The sequence below is a fragment of the Oryctolagus cuniculus genome, chromosome 17 (assembly GCF_964237555.1).
Source record: "Oryctolagus cuniculus chromosome 17, mOryCun1.1, whole genome shotgun sequence".
NCBI classification, from domain to species: Eukaryota; Metazoa; Chordata; class Mammalia; order Lagomorpha; family Leporidae; genus Oryctolagus; species Oryctolagus cuniculus.
In genome coordinates this window covers 51702882-51719152 of record NC_091448.1, presented here as the reverse complement: position 1 = coordinate 51719152, position 16271 = coordinate 51702882, and the positions used below count along the sequence as shown (strand labels likewise).

General features: G+C 52.7%; 1 protein-coding gene and 1 long non-coding RNA gene across 5 annotated transcripts in view; one reads left to right on the top strand and one right to left on the bottom strand.

The window, feature by feature from the left end:
• The first annotated feature begins 6 nt into the window (after positions 1-6).
• LOC103351478 (uncharacterized) overlaps positions 7-16271 on the top strand; it is a 109326-nt gene continuing 93061 nt past the window's right edge. The window contains exons 1-3 of one of the 3 annotated variants that reach the window (XR_011383642.1): positions 7-158; positions 8461-8733; positions 10605-10822. This is a non-coding gene — a long non-coding RNA (uncharacterized lncRNA). Of the gene's footprint in view, positions 159-6451; positions 8734-10604; positions 10823-15309; positions 15447-16271 lie in introns of those variants that run through there. The other 2 variants (XR_011383643.1, XR_007911422.2) reach the window with 2 other exon arrangements.
• ALOX12 (arachidonate 12-lipoxygenase, 12S type) lies at positions 14-16270 on the bottom strand. 2 transcript variants are annotated; one of them, XR_007911417.2, is made up of 14 exons: positions 16052-16270; positions 15321-15522; positions 13676-13757; positions 13454-13576; positions 13234-13337; positions 12843-13003; positions 11979-12122; positions 10678-10887; positions 6687-6773; positions 6286-6455; positions 5713-5834; positions 3702-3782; positions 3400-3570; positions 14-3282 (listed from the first exon to the last, which is right to left on the bottom strand). XR_007911417.2 is itself a non-coding variant. In XM_002718820.5 (14 exons), the coding sequence occupies exons 1-14, from the start codon at positions 16184-16186 to the stop codon at positions 3103-3105; spliced, it is 1992 nt and encodes a 663-aa protein (XP_002718866.2). In that variant the 5' UTR covers positions 16187-16268; the 3' UTR covers positions 14-3102. The 2 variants fall into 2 exon arrangements, 1 of the variants encoding a protein (XP_002718866.2); XM_002718820.5 differs by having other exon boundaries at positions 3702-3802; positions 16052-16268.

The window sequence follows — 16271 nt, the reverse complement described above, 5'->3', positions numbered from 1 at the left end:
GCCGTCACGTGACGAGGAAGTAGCCGCAGCCAGGCTTCGGGAGAGAGACTGACGGTGGCAGAGCTCGGGAATTCGGGCTGTTGTGACCCGAGGGTTGGAGTCATCTAGTTTTCCCCTCAGACACTTAAGTTTCGGGTGATATCTGTGCAGGGGAAGTGGTAAGTGAGACAGGGATTCCCTTCGAGAGAGGCCATTCCCAGCTCTGCTCACCTCCCCCCTTGAACATAGGTGTTGGCGCAGAGAAAGGGGGTCGGAGCCCCTTCCTGAGGCTCAGCGTGCTGTCGTGGCTAGAACGCCGCGTTTAGGATACTGTTAGCGTTTTTAGCATCACACTTGGGTGCGGTATAGTTCAGGATGGGGTAGGGAAAGCAGCAGACCCCGTGAGCACGCTGTGAGGGTGAGCAGCCCTGCGGTCTGCACCAGAGGTAGGGGTAGGTACACGGCAATGTCTCCTTGCCCCCTGCTGTAAGCAAAGGGAGGGGTCAGAGGTTGAGTAAGGTCGGGGATGAGATATTAAAGGAACGTTTGCATACTTGGTAGAGACAGATTTGTACCAGTTTTTCAGGAAGGTTAGGGAGACTTGGAGCACACAATTTTCTAGTGAACTTGTATCCATTATTATGAGGACAATGACCACAGTAAAATTGAGTGACCATTTGGTCCTGAGACCCCAAAGACCAAATGGAGAAATACTGTCTTCATCTAGAGTAACTTAGTACATACAGGTTTTGTTTTTTTTAATTAATTAATTTATTTTTTTCATTTTAAAATTACAATTTTATTTGCTTCAGTCCAGGCTGGGGTATACTTGCTAATGATACAAAGACTTTGAATTTTATTACTTTATTAGAACAGCTCACTATTTCATTTAGTGATTCATTTATTCCCTTTTCCATAATTTTCCTTCCATCTACATAAAGGCAATAACTCTAATGTGTTTGATGTCCATTTTCTACATTGTGTCTTTTAAATATTTTATAAAATCTTACACTATTAAAACAGATTTCCAAAACCAAACTATATCTCTACCTTACTTTTTCAACGATGCTGTTTTTGAGCATGGTAAAAAAAATAGCAAAGTTTTTCTCCTTATTTGATGTGTGACTGAGTGTTGTGCTTTTTCTTGTTTGTTTTTATATTTTTTAATACAAAATTGTGGAAAGTACTAGTTAGGGTAAAGGACCAGAACAAAATAAATGACCTATAATTGTAGTGTCTAAAAATAGGTAGCATATTGGTTTGCATTTTTTAATTTACTTATTAGAAAGTCAGAGATGGAGGAAGAGAGTGAGATTTTCCATCCACTGGTTCGTTCCCCGAGTGGCTGCAGCGGCCAAGGCTGAGCTAGGCTGAAGCAGGAGTTTCATCCAGGTCTCCCACTTGGGTGGTGGGGACCCAGACTCTTGGGCTGTCTCCCACTGGTTTCTCTAGGCCATTAGCATGGAACTGGATCAGAAGTGGAGCGGCCAGGAATTGAACTGGTGCCCATATGGGATGCCAGCATCGCATGCAATGGCTTTACTTGCTATGCTACAATGCCAGTCCTCACACACTTTTTTTTTTTTAATTTTTAAAGATTTATTTTATTTATTTGAAAGAGTTATATAGAGAGGTATAGACAGAGAGGCCTTCCATCCACTGGTTCACTCCCTAAATGGCTGCAACAGCCAGAGCTAGGCCATCCTGAAGCCAGGAGCCAGGGGCTTCTTCTGGGTCTCCCATGTGGGTTCAGGGGCCCAAGGACTTGGGCCATCTGCCATTGCTTTCGTAGGTGCATTAGCAGGGAGCTAGATCTGAAGTGGAACAGCTGAGACTTGAACCGACACCCATATGGGATGCCAGCACTGAAGGCTGGGCTTTAACCCTCTGCACCATAGCCCTGGCTCCTACATACTGTTTTTGAAATGGTTGTGAAAGAGAACTTGGAATTTGGGAAACACGTGGAGCTCCCAGGGTATTAAAGGGGCTGGGAAAGTGGAATTGAAACATGAATTTTGTTATCTTTTCTGTTTGGGACTGTCTAGGGAGGGAAGGCATTTTGAGGCCAAAGTTTTTATTTTGCCCCAGGAGCACCACTCTTACTCAGGGACTTTGGGGAGTACATGTATGAATGGGAGGAATAGGGGTCAGGAATTTGTAAGCTGGTCACCAAGCAACTAGCTAGTTCCTGGGAAAGGAGAATAAATGGAAGTAGCTGATTTCTCTGACTCTCCCTGTACCGCCATCCACCCCACCCCCAAGCTCTTGGGTGTTTTGGAATTACCATCAGAGATCCAAGTTAGTGCAGGCTACCAGGGCCAAATTCACCTTGTAACTTGTGCACATCCCTGAAGCAAAGCACATTTAAAACATGTTTTTGCATTCTATTATTAAAGATTTATTCAGTTATTTGAAAAGCAGATATATATATGTGTATATATATACATATATATGTATATATATGTGTGTGTGTATATATATATATATATATATATAGAGAGAGAGAGAGAGAGAGAGAGAGAGAGAGAGAGAGAGAAACATCTTCTATCTGCTAGTTCACTCCCCAAAATGCTTCAGTGGAAGCCAGGCACCAAGAATTCCATCTGGGTCTCCCACGTGGGTGGCGAGGACCCAAGAACTTGGGTCATCTTTTTGCTGCTTTTCCCAGGCCATTAGCAGGGAGCTGGATCAGAAGCAGAGCAGCTCGCACTGGAACCGGTGCCCATATGGGATGCCGGTGTTGCAAGTGGCAACTTTACCCACTGTGCCACAACAGCAGCCCCCCCGCTTCATTTTAAAATGGCTGAATAAACCTAAGTATGAGTGCTTGGAGACCTGTGAAGGTCATATATTGGTGTATTCCATGAATCGAGTTGTATTGGCACACAACCACACTTGTTTGTTTCTGTATCGTCTGTGCCTAGAAGTTGTGATGGAGACTGTGTGGTCTACAAAGCCCCAAATCTCACTCTGTCCTTTACAGAGTTGAGTGTCCCCCTGACTAGGCACTGCTGATGTCGAGGGCTCACCCGGGGGAGGACCCGGAGTCCCGGCAGCGGAGTTGGGAAAGCAGGTAACATTCAGGACGCAGAGGCCCGTCCTCCTGGGGGCGCGCCGTCCAGCTCAGATGGTGATGCTGTTCTCTATGCGGCTGGGCTTCAGGTATTCATAGGGCAGGTCAAGGGGCTCGTTCCGGGCTGTGATCTCTTTTTCAAAGTTTTCCAGATCTGTTTGGAATTGGCTTAGCGCAGCTTTGGCCTTGGGATCTGAGAAATATTCTTCTTTGTGATGCCCCAGAGGCACCTGAGACGGAACAAGAGGTCAGTGAGTTTCTAGTCTGAAGACAGAAGCCCCTAGAGCCAGCCCCTCTCATGTTTCCTTTCTTGCCCTCGTCTCCCTCTCCCCAGAACCCCCTCTCACCATGTCTGGCTGCTGGCGACCCAGATGCCACGTGATGGCCATCTGAAGAGAGGACTGCCGGACATCAGGCAGTGACCCCATGACCGTAGCCATTGTCACATCGTCCTTGGTGGTAGGTGGGGGCATCCGCATTGTGCATGGGGCATTCGGGACCCAGCCATACCAGTCCAGCTGTAGGAAGAAACTGAAACCCTAGAACCCTGATACTTAGGATTTGAACCCGCATCTCTCCTGTGCGCCTCCCAAAGGTCTAGATGTCCAGTTGCTTGCCCGCAGGGACCTGGGGTCTCAGCTGCCCATACCTGGCCCTGGTTGATGGCCCCATGCTGGACTGTGCACGTGAAGACACACATGGTCAGGAAGTGGCAGAGTTGAGTCTGGGACTGGAAGGAGATGGGGAAACCTGGGTGGGAAAGAACACCAGCTAGAGGCTGTAGCTAAGAGAGACGTACAGGCTGATGTCTTGGGGTGTCCATGTTTTAGAATTGATTAGTGTGTACTGATTCGTTCATTTACTTAGATACATTTGCATTAGACATAGGTTTCAATCCTGGTTCAATGCCTTAGAGCTTGGTTACCTTAGGCTAATTACTTAACCTCTCAGAAGCTCAGTTTGTGTCACCTATAACATGTATCAAAATCACCTGTTAGGTAATAAACACTCAATGAATTGTTACTATGGAAGAGTTAGGCGCTGAAGCAGTTGCAAATTTAGGATGCTTCCTCTTGTTCCCAGACAGGGAATTTTAAGTCTCTGAGTTGTAAGGTGGGAATAAGAGAAGTCGTGGATTTCCGGTGTAACTGATAAAGAGGAGCTTCTCACAAGGTTGACCTCGTGCCATTCATTTGTAGGTGGAGGTCACTGGACCTACCCAGAGCCCCAACAATCCCTTTAGTTAAGTGTAACAAATGTCATTAGATAAGAAAATCAAGGACCAGAGAGATTGAACTGCCAGTCAGTTTTGCCTAGTAGGGCAAAGGCACAGTCTGACCTTGAACTCAAGCTCCTGACTACTGACTAACCCGAGATAGTTTTGATTTTAGCAAGCTTCCTCTGTAAAGTCTGTGGAGGACATTAGAGGGGAACTGTGAGAACTGAGGAAGAGCTGGGGAGGGACAGGATGAGAGGCAGTCAGTGGAGGTTACAGTTAACGTGTGCTGTGTTAGGATTGCCTGTAGGTCCCTCCCAGATGCACATGTTGCAGTCTAACCGGCAGGGTGATGGAAGTGGAGACCCTGGGAGGCGTTGGGGTGGGGAGGGCGGAGCCCTCATGAGGGGGCTTTCAGAAGAGGCCAGGGAGCCGGCTTGCTCGCTTTGTGCCATGCGCTGCTTTAGGAAGTGGGCTGTCTCACCAGAACTTGGAACGTGCCGGTACCCTGGTCTTGGGAGAAGTACGTTTCTGTTGTCTACAAGCTACTCAGGCGTGATAATTGTTGCAGCAGCCAAACTGACTAAGACAGTATATTTATCGGGGCAAAGACACCCCGGGAGAGGAAGAAAGAAGAAGGGGTCCTGGGGACACGTGGCCCCTGGGGACCAGAGCACAGGTGTTGGCGGCATCCGCAGGGCCTGGCCATAGTGGCTCCCCGGTAAATGTTTGTAGAGGCAGAAGATGGGATTCGGGGTGAGGGCGGGGGCTGAAGGGTGACTCAGAGCAGAGCAGGTTGGCCCCTGTGTGTCAGAGAGGAGAGCACGCAGCTAGGAAGAGCTCGGGAAAGGCTGTTTCTTCTCCACAGACTACGGCATGGGGCCTGGCGGGACTAAAGGTAGCGGTTAGATCTGGGACGGGGGCGGTGGGGAGGGAGGCTGGACTGCCCGAAGAAACTTGAGCCCCACACATGGGTCAGGGTCCTGAGCTCGGGTTTGAGCCAAAGCGTGGACAGTACTCAGTTGGCACCTAGAAATGACCTTGTACTGTGGCCAGTGTGTGCTGGACAGCAGCAGGCGGGAGGAGAAGGAAGGGAGAGCCGGGGTGGGAAAATCTCCTTGTTTAAAGCCTCAGGTAGAAAACTAGGGAGCTGCGAGAGAGAATGTGAGCCCCAGCAGGCCCCAGGCAGAAACTCTTGGCTCGCCCAGTGCCACACTACGGCAGCTGAACCTAGGGGTAGGGCAGAGTGGCGTCTGAGGACCAGGGTCTCCCAGGAGCACAGTCCCTGGGGTTGAGTCTTAGCAGGTGTGAGTGGGATTCAGAAGCTGTTCTGTCTTGAGTGAGGGGTGTGGTGACAGGGTGGCATCCCGGCCCCAGAGGGGCAGGGCTGGGAAGGGCTCTGGTGGAGTCTCCCCAGTGCTCCCGTCCCTGGGTCAGATCTTACCTCGGTTCTGGGCCTGGCACAGCCCCACCTCAGTGATCTCCCGACACCAGGCCTGCAGCTCGGAGTCACGCCTCACGACGTCATCGCTTTGGTAGAAGAGGAGGACGATGCCCTCCACGTACCTGCCCAGAGGAGGAGGGAGCCGAGCTCTGAGAGTAGAAGGCCACAGCCTCTGACCCCTGCTCCTCTGGGGCCTCTGCTCAGCTGACTCTCCTGTGCCAGGGGACCCGCCTTTTGGGGACACTGCCTACCCTTTCAACACACCAGGGTACAGGGTGTCACAGCAGGAAATGCGGGTCATTCATCCTCAGAATTCCCCATGCACAGTTGCTTTCTCTCCTTTCTGACAAAGTCCTGATTCTTCAGTTCCCTGGCTCTCTCCACAGCTTCCTCACCTCTGCTCTCTGACGCACCCCAGTGTCTGTTCACTGTCCCTCGTCTGGCCCCTGCGCCGTGCCCTCTGCTCCTCCTGTGTGGAGCTGCTGCTTCTCCCTTTGCCTTTGCCCCGTGCTGACCTGAAGCAGAGCCCCTCCCTCCCCCTCGCCCCCTAGTCCTCAGCTCCCTCTCACTCACCTGGTGATGATCTCCCAGAGCCGCAAAGCATCGTGGGCGTAGAGGGCACTTGGGATTCCCAGCAGGCCCCGCTCAGCCAGGTCGTGAGGAGGGCACAGGGAGTGGTAGGTCAGCTGAGCCACTGCCCGGCGTAGCAGCTGCACATGGCCCCCTCCACCTGTGCTCACTGCCTGGGACAAGAGAGGCGACAGCTCTTGAAAGATGGAAGCAGGGCTGGAGAACCCTGGCATCCTGTAGAGGGCTTTGGAGGTGGGGTTTCAGATTAGTCGAGGCTGTAAAAGGCACTGGGCCCGTGAGTCTAAGGGTCAGGACGTTACACCGGCGGCTCCGGGGGCCTGCGGGTAGTGGAGGGTCACAGCAAGCTGGAGGCTTAGGTGGCTCCATCCCCCTTTCCTCCTTACCTGATCAAATATTCCTCCATCCGAGATGAGTTGGCTCCGGGCCCGGGTGTTGATTTCCATGGTGTAGCGGATATGGGGCATGAGGAGCTGGGGACAAGGAGACAGAGCTGGGTGGTTAATGGGGTCATGCTTGGATACTTGCTTGTAGGGCCGGGCGCCCAGCTTCTCACTCCCTGCTGCTGCCCCGACAGGCTGGTCTTTGGCTTCTCCCATCACTCAGTCGCGTGCTCCCCAACTTCCTGTGAGTGGTGCTCTGCAGCCCCGCTGACCAGGACTTCACGCTGTACTGTGCGGCTCTGATACTTGGGCAGCAGCCTCCTCGTCTGTCAACAGGGGGCAGTAATGGGATCTCTTATGTCAAGGAGCTGTGATGACCCTGTGTCAGCGACGTGTCCTCAAATATTGCTACCACTACTCCGAGTGTAGGTGTCTGTTAGGAATCAGACCCTTCTGGTTTTCTTTTAAACTTCCTTCCTCTGTCATTCACCCCCTTGTGGCTTAAACTGGCCTCTCTACTCATTTTCCAAACTGTACTTCCTGGGGCCCATGTTGTGGCACAGTGGGTTAAGGTACGACTGGGACACCTGCATCCCATATTGGAGTGCCAGTTCAAGTCCCAGTTGCTCCACTTTCTGCTAATGCACCTGGGGAGGCAGCAGATGATGGCCCAAGTAGCCGGGTCTCTGCCACTCATTTGGGAGACCTGGATGGAGTTCCAGGCTCGCGGCTTTGGCCTGGCCCAGTACTGGCTGTTGTGACCTTTTTGGGGAGTGAACCAATAGATGGAAAATTTCTCTGTCTCTCCCTTTTTCCGTGTCACTCTGCCTTTCAAATAAATCAATTGATCTTAAACCAAGAATGTTTAAAAGAAAAAATGAACTCTAGGGGCCAGTGTTGTGGCACAGTGGGTTAAGCTGCCACCTGTGACACTGTCATCTCATATGAGTGCGGGTTTGAATCCGGCTGCTCTGCTTCCTATCTGGCTCCCTGATAATGTGCTTGGGAAGGCAGCAGATGATGACCTGAGTACTTGGACCTGTGGGAGACTCGGATGGAGTTCTAGACTCCTGACACAGCCCTGGCCATCATGGCCACTTGTGTGTGTGTGGGGGGAGAGTGGTGAACCAGTGGATGGAAGATCTCTTTCTGTCTCTCCCTCTCTCTCTAGTTCTGCCTTTCAAATAATAATAATAAACTCTGCATCTTCATCCTTTGGTCGTTTTACTGTTGGGTTTCTTTGGAAGGTGGGTAGGGAGGGTACTTTTAGTCAGAATTAAGGGTGCAGTTGAGCAACCTGCAGAAGCTGTGTCAACGTCTGTCTGCACCCAGTCAGGCTCTGGTAGGCCCCCTCTCTCCTGCTTTTCTTCAGCCATTTGAAGAGCTACCTGAGTCTCATGTGTGTTTCTTTTTCTTTTTTTTTTCTTTTTTTTTTTTTTGACAGGCAGTGTTAGACAGTGAGAGGGAGAGACAGAGAGCAAGGTCTTCCTTCTGGTTGGTTCATCCCCCAAATGGCCGCCATGGCCAGCGTGCTGTGCAATCCGAAGCTAGGAGCCAGATGCCTCCCCCTGGTCTCCCATGCGGGTGCAGGGCCCAAGCACCTGGGCCATTCGGGCCACAGCAGAGAGCTGGACTGGAAGAGGAGCAACCGGGACAGAACTGGTGCCCCAGCTGGGACTAGAACCCGGAGTACCAGCTGCACAGGCGGAGGATTAGCCTAGTGAGCCGTTGTGCCAGCTTCGTGTGTGTTTCTTATCTTAGTCTATTTGTCTTCCAGGTTGCGTGCAATTCTGGCATTCATCTGATTTGTTGATACTGGACATAGAAACAGCTCAAGTGACACTTTGGAGTTGAGCTATCAAAGCAGCCCACATGAGTCTGAAACTTTTCAGAAAGCTCATCACAGATGCTTAATGTGCTAGAAAGCTCGAGTCCACACAAGGCGAGAAGATGCCTGAGGACACACAGCCTCTAATGACAACTGCAAGCACTCATTGTGCCACAAGAGTGTGTTACGTCACCTGACCAACCCCACCGTGGAGGCCATCTGGTGAGTACTGAGGCCAGGTTCAGGATGCCGAGCAGCCTGCACGGGTGGCTGCTAGGACACCTGCAAGCCCAGCCTCCTGTGTGTCTGAGCACAGCCCAGCTGTTTGCCACTGGAGGGCGAATGGAGGCAGGGCAAGGGCAGAGTGGAACAGGGGTTTGTGTGGTAGAGGTTTCCACTTGCTCGAGTTGGGCAGAAGATGATGAGGCAGGAGGCGTCGTGAGATAAGTGACATCCAGGATTCTGCTAATCAGACAGGTCTCTGTCTTGTCCATGTGTCCAAAGGGATAACTTCTCGGGGGTCCCAGCTGTATCGGTCAGACTTGAGGGATCCAGGCCGAGGCCTCCAACAGAAACACAGTTTGGTTTTCCTCCTTGCCATGTACTTGCCGATGTTTCAGACTCCACATACTTAAAACTGAACCCTCATTTTTACTCCCAAGTTGGCTTTTTCTAACTTCTCTGTTTCTGTGGCATTGTGGGCTAAGCATCCACCTGTGGCTCTGGCATCCCATATGGGCACCAGTTCATATCCTGGCTGCTCCTCTTCCAGTCCAGCTCTCTGCTATGGCCTGGGAAAGCAGGAGAGGATGGCCCTAGTGCTTGGGCCCTTGCATCCGAGTGGGAGAGCTGGAAGAAGCTCCTGGCTCCTGGCTTCAGATCGGTCCAGCTCTGGTCATTGCAGCCATCTGGGGAGTGAACCAGAGGATGGAACACCTCTTTCTGTCTCTCCCTCCCTCTGGAACTCTCTCAATAAATTAAATAAATAAATATATTCTCTCTGCCATGTTCCCTAATAAAGTGTCATCAAGATTTTGAAAAGATTTTTAAAGCAAGTCTTATTTTGCTGCCTTCCATCTATCGACGTATGGAATTCATCATTTTATAAAGTTACTGTGTTTCTAGGTTGTACTGCACAACACACCTTCCCTGCGAGCTTCCAGGTACTGCAGAAACTTGCTGTCTGCAGCCTTGTACCCTGACATGCTGAAATGATGAAATCATGCTGACATGATGAAAATAGTTTCATCCCTTCACCAAGTCTTTTTTTTTCATTCCTCATTTATATTTAAAAAAAAATTTTTTTTTTGACAGGCAGAGTGGACAGTGAGAGAGACAGAGAGAAAGGTCTTCCTTTTGCCGTTGGTTCACCCTCCAATGGCCGCCGCTGCCGGCGCATCACACTGATCCGATGGCAGGAGCCAGGAGCCAGGTGCTTTTCCTGGTCTCCCATGCGGGTGTAGAGCCCAAAGACTTGGACCATCCTCCACTGCACTCCCTGGCCACAGCAGAGAGCTGGCCTGGAAGAGGGGCAACCAGGACAGAATCCAGCGCCCCAACCGGGACTAGAACCTGGTGTGCCGGCACCCCAAGGCAGAGCATTAGCCTATTGAGCCACAGCACCGGCCATTCTTTTCATTCCTGAAACCGCCACTCTAGGGTGTGTCCTTATCAGCCCTTCTCTCTGGCAGGTCTAAAAACCCTGCAGGGCAGCTCTTCTTGCCTTTAAATCTGTTCTGTTCCTACTTTGCTGTCTGAGTTGGGATGGAACATTCTCTGTAAGTGCCATAAACCACCTGTAGCCTGATCCCCTGTGAATTCAAACTCTCATTCCAGTTGCTGTTCTCTGGTTGATTCTTATGGGGACTTCTTGTCTTCCTGGCCAAATGCTAACTATCCTAGGGCAAGAATAAGGTTCTTGTTGAACTGACAACATCCCATCGGTATTGTGGAGTATCAGATCTCCAAGAATTTCAGAGGGTTCCCCTTACAGTGTGTCCTGTGAAGCGCTAAGAGTTTCAGCTTAATTAGAATACAGTTCGCAAGATGTTGATAAGTCTTATTTTCTTGTCCCCCTTTTCAATCGCAAACAGCTGTACGTATGTTTTTTGCTGCTGCATTGTCCTTTGGGTCTGAGAGAAATGAGACAGAGGGCAGAGCTTGTACCTTGAAGACAGGATGCAGTCCCGGGAGGCACCTCATGGTGGCGACAGCGATGACCTCAGCCACCAGATGCGTGTTCAGCAAGTGATACTGGAGCTCATGCAGCTGGAAATCTGAATTTCGGACCCAGGACTTGGCCAGGAGCCAGGCAAGTGGGGGATCTGAGGGCAGGAACAGTGTTGGGGTGGGAGAGTCGGCGTTGGGAGGCTGAATCTGGGAGAAAGAGAAATGAAGTGTTTAGTAACCTCCCACTCTGTGTGACGGGGTCACCATTCTTGGGACAACAGAGGAGACTGAGATGATTGCCTCCCAGGGGATTATATACATGTATATTTTGAAGATTTATGTAATTGTTTGAAAGCCAGAATTATGGGGAAGGAGAAGGAAGAGAGAGGTCTTCCATCTGCTGCTTCACTCCCCATATGGCCTCAAACCACCTGGGCTGGGCCAAGCCAAAACCAAGAGCCAGGAGCTTCTTCTGGGTCTCCTGCATGGGTGGCAGGGGCCCAAGCACTTGGGCCATCTTCCCCTGCTTTCCTCAGGTCATTAATAGTGAGCTGGATCAGAAATGGAGCAGCTGGGACTTGAACCAGCACCCATTTGGGTTGCTGGCATTGTAGGCAGAGGATTTACCCGCTGTACCACAATGCCAGCCCCATCTTACAGGGATTATAATATGGTAAGAGGAACAAGAACCATACTACCTTGCCTTTCAATAGCTGTTCCATCATGGTGGGTTGAGTGCAAAGGCTGGAAGCAAAGAGTCCAGTAAGAGGTCCTATCAGTGGCTTGGGGGAAATGAGCTGGGGGTTGGAGCTCTGGGGGCAGAGTGGGAAGCAGGAGTTGGGTGTGTAAGGTTATCGCTAATGCTCGGTGAGGAAGAAGATACTCAAGATGGACAGTGGGTGTCCAAGGCAAATACGGTGTGGTCTGAAACAGCAGCAGCATTATTTTGGAATTTGTAAGAAATGCAGATTTGGTTCCCACCCCAGACTTAGTGAACCGGACAGGCTGGTAGTGGGGCGTGGCAACTTGTGTTCTTCACAGGCCCTTCCAGAGATTCTGCTGCACACTGGAGTTGGAGAACTGTATGGGGATGCAGACTCCAGGGGGCCATTATGGCTCTTGCACCTGTATTGCCTCTTGAGTGAGTCAAGGGAGAGCAAGCTGCAAGCCAAGAGATGAGGACAGGTCTCTGAGGGAGGATGGGCTTTGGGAGCCGTGAGCCAGGGCTTGGATCCCTGGGAGCAGAGGCTGTGGTGAACAGAGCACAGTGTTGGAGGGAGATGCCCAGGGTGCCTCACCTGGATGACCATGGGGAGCAGCTTCCCATCGGGTTGCATCTTCAGCATGACGAGGGGGGCAGCCAGGTACTGCTGCTCTCCTCGGATCACATTGGCTGGGAGTCCATCCAGCAGGATAAAGTCAGCCTCAAACAGGGAGCCGTTCTGGGGAGAGGAGGACGGTGTCCATTTTCAGAGTGCAAATGTGTGAAGACGTTCGTTGGCTTCTTGCCATTATCCTCCGTCAGCACCAGAGTTCTAGGATAGAGCTGTGGTACCTGCTGCAGTCCCTCTCACTGTAAACAGCCTAGTGAGGGTAGATGTCGTGTGCATGGGAATGTGGTAGCAGATGCGGGTTTAGAACCAGGCCTGCTCCATCCAGTCTGCATCACAGGCATCATCAACGGACCTCTTGTCAAGATCGCCAGGCCCCTTCGCACCTCATCCCTGATGATCTGTTTTCTGCTCTTGGCTTGCATCGGTTTAGCAAACCTTCCTCCATGCCTTGTTCAAACTCATCTCCTCTGCCCAGTGTCTCACAGAGCTCCCCCTGATTACACACGCACATGCACACACACATCCCACCTAGGCTCACTCTCATGTGCAAGTCATCTCTTCCAAATCCAGCTCTCTCTTTTCCAGAAAACCTCTCTGTCCTCCCCTGATGGCCCATAAACACTGCCGTTCAGAACACTGACATCAGCCAGGGAATGTCACTGTGCCCGTTCCTGCTGCTGGCCCCCATCTGTGTGCTGGGAATCCACCTTCTTTCTCCCTCATGCTGGAACCTCCTTGGAGTTTGTCCCCCTACGTATTTGACCATTTCTAGCATTTTCTAGCACAGGACTCTGCATCAAGCATCAGTGGTTACTGCAGCCTCCTTACCTGGAGTTCTTTCTCCAGTTGGACGCGAAGCACCTCCATCCCCGATGGCAGCATTAGCCTAGAGGGCAGGCAGGTGGAGCGTCGCAGCAGCATGGGGTTGGCGCCATTGAGGAACTGGTAGCCAAAAAACTCATCGTCCTGCCAGTGCTGCCGAACCTTCTCTGTGGGGTGGGGTAAAGGAGGGAGGGTATCTACCTTGGTACCGCTCTCCTCCAGACCCTACCTCAGGGAAGGAGGCATATTGCTACCCTGTGCCCAGCCCTCTTCATTCTTGAGTCCCTCTGAGATGGCCAGACAGGATGAGGTCTTGTCTTTCAAGGAATTATGGGGACTGTGGTGTGTGATGCATCGGTCATGAGAAGGGGTTATGAGACCTGGGGGAACCACTGACCAGCCAGGGCACTCTTCTGGCCCCAGAAGATCTGATCGAAGTCTTCTAGACGGTCCCAGGAGCTCAGGAGAGTGTAAACACGTTTGAAGATCATCTCCAGAGCCCTAGGGAGACATATTGGGGCACGGCCTCCTGCGCCTGTCCCTCAGCCCTTTCCCATATGCCACCATTCTGGATCTCCCCACCCCTTTTCCGCTCTGAGCCCCAGCCTTTCTCTCACACTGTCTTTAGCGTCCATTCAAAGTCCAGCCTCTTATCCTCGTGGAATCTCATATTGGGGGGTAGATCGTCCTTAGAGTCTGCTGCTATTGTCAGGAGCAGGCCTTCCTTCCAGGTGGCCCACCTGGAAATTGGGGACAAAGCTTCAGGGAGGTGGGGGGTCTGATGGGGCTGTGTGAGGGAACGGGTGGGACGACTGGGAGGCCCATGGGTAGGTTGTTACCGGTACATCTGCTGTCTTTCCTCTAGTTCCTTGTCTCGATGTTTCTGGAAGATGTCCGAGGCATTGTCTGCTGCCAGGCGGGCTGGGGAGACATGAAGATGATTGGCCACACAGCTTGGTCTGGGCCTGCGCTTTCCTGGCTTGTCCTCGTCTTGTTTTCTGTTACATCCCTCTTCTCGGCCCTGCACTGATGCTTTTATCTCTGGCGTTGCCTCTTGATTGAGCCTCAGGTGCATTTATCCCATCTCTGCCAACCGTACGCTCCTGATCTCACTGACACCAGCCCTCAGCTCTTGCCTGGAGACGGAAATCTCATGCCTGTCACCTTTTCTTGTTCCTTGACTCATCGTCCCCTTCCTGCCCACTTCATCAATATGTAAGGTTGGGGAAAATCATTCGAACCATGAGTCTCTGCTGTTCTACTTCCCATCCAGCTCCCTGCTAATGGCCTGGGAAAAGCAGCAGAAGATGGCCCAAGTGTTTGGGCCTCTGCCACCCATATAAGAAACCTAGAGGAAGCTCCTCGTTCCTGGCTTTGGCCTGGCCCAGCCCTGGTTGTTGTGGCTATCTGGGGAATGAACCAGCGGATGGAAGACCTCTCTCTCTTTTTGCTACTCTGGCTTTCAAATAAATACTTAAAAATAAAATTACCCTCATTAAGTTGATAAAGTCTGGATCACCTGTGTGCTCACACTTGTCTTCTGTATTTTGCTTGGCTAATTTTGTGCTCCTTCAACCTCAGTTGTCACACCTCCCTCTGTTCTCCAAAGATTCTTTTTAAAATTTTTTTAAAGATTTATTTATTTGAAAGAGCTACAGGGATAAAGAGATTTTTCCATCTTCTGGTTCACTCCCTAAATGCCCAGCCCTGACTGAAACCAGGAGCTTCTTTCAGGTCTCCCATGAGGGTAAAGGTCCCAAGCACTTGGGCAGTCTCTGCTTTTCCCAGGCCATTAGCAGGGAGCTGGATTGGAAGTGGAGCAGCTGGGATTCAAACCGCAGCCCTTAAGGGAAGCAGGTATGGCCTTTGCCTGCTGCTCCACCACAGCGCCTGCCCCTGTTTGCTTTCTGTACCTGACTTCACCTCGGTTGGACTCGCCGTCATAATCTGTGTTTATTGAGTTGTTCCTTCTCCTGTCAATACTTGGGGTCAACATTGTAGATAGATCCTGTTTCCAACCTTGCCAGCCCTACTCTCCTGTGTCTGGATTTCCCATCATACCAAGAAAAAGTCAACATTTGTGGCTTACTCTTCCCCTCCTGCCATTTGTCCTGTGTCCTCCTGCTCCCAGGGAGCCACGCAACAGCATCTCCCTTCCCGCACCATCTCCTGCTGCGTGTGGTCCCCTCGCGCCTCCCTGCCCTGAGTCACACAGAGCTCTCCTTTTCCCCAGGACTTTGCTTCTCTGTTTTCCATCCTCGCTCGCAGCTCCCCCACCCCCCACTCCCCACTCCCCGCCTTCCCGTGCGCCAGACATGGCTTTCAGCCTCACGAATCCCGAGCTTCTTCCTGTCGCCAGCCCTGCACCTGGGCGTCTCCACCCTTTACCCGCCGTGACCTTTCTCAGCGCCCGCAGCGCGCGCGCGCCCGCCCGCCCACCCGCCGCACCCGCGCGTCCGAGGAGGCCGGGCGCTGCCCGCTCACCGCTGCCCTCAGGCAGGCTCAGGACACCGTCGCCGCGCACCCAGCGGTAGCACGGGAAGGTCGCTGTCTCGTGGGCTCCGGGGCCCCGCACCGTGATGCGGTCGCAGAACCACGCGTCGTCCACCAGTGAGTGGTGTTTGCGCAACTTCACGAACTGCAGCGGCCCCAGCTCCTCGGGGACGTCGTGCTCGAACTCCTCCTCCTGTGGGAGCCGCGCTCATAGCTGGGCCCGGGGGCGGCCGTTTGCGGGGGGTGTGTGGGCTGGGGTCGGGGAGGAGGACGACGAGAGGACTTGGGAGGGGTTCGCTTATGCCTCAGCGGACCCAGGCCGCGAAAGGCAACGTCCCATCACTCGCTCCCTGCGCGGCCTGCCCGGTGGGTGTCGGACGCCACCGCGCTGGGGAGGCCGAGGACCCGCGGAGTTTGAGCGTCGTCCCATAGTCGGCGCCCGTTCCCCGAACGCTCCCCGAGCCTCTGCTTGCGGGAGCCGGGAGCCGTTGTCGACCACAGGGCGTGCATTGGAGAAGGAAGTGGGGGCTACCAGGACCAGGGTCGCGGGCAGGAGGCGGGGGCCAAGCCCCAGCCTGGGATCTGGGCTCCCGACGCTCCTCACACCTCCCACCCATTCTGGGATTCGAAGGAAGTGTAAGCCCCCGCCTGCCTCCTGCCCCTCTCCGCCCACCCATAATGAGCCAAACCCGGCCCGGGGTCCCTCTTGGCTTCCTGCTGACCTCGCCCCGCGCTGGCCGCAGCTGCAGCTCCAGCTCCGCCTCCCCGCGCGCCCCGACCAGCCACAGCTGCACGCGGTTGTGCGACCCAGAGAAGATCCAGGCCCCGGTGGCTACGCAGATGTGGTAGCGGCCCATGGTGCCCCTGGCAGCGTAGGTGAGCGGACCGCCCAGGGCCTCCTGGCGCCTCGGGGCCAGTTGCAGGCCTTTAAAAGACCGGCCT

Excerpts from the sequence above, each read along its gene's own strand:
- ALOX12 (XM_002718820.5), bottom strand. The coding sequence starts at position 16,186 with ATGGGCCGCTACCACATCTGCGTAGCCACCGGGGCCTGGATCTTCTCT. Across the intron at positions 13,577-13,675 it reads GAAAGACAGCAGATGTACCG|GTGGGCCACCTGGAAGGAAG; the intron begins GTAACAACCTAC and ends CCCAATTTCCAG. Across the intron at positions 6,774-10,677 it reads GACTGCATCCTGTCTTCAAG|CTCCTCATGCCCCATATCCG; the intron begins GTACAAGCTCTG and ends CCTTGTCCCCAG.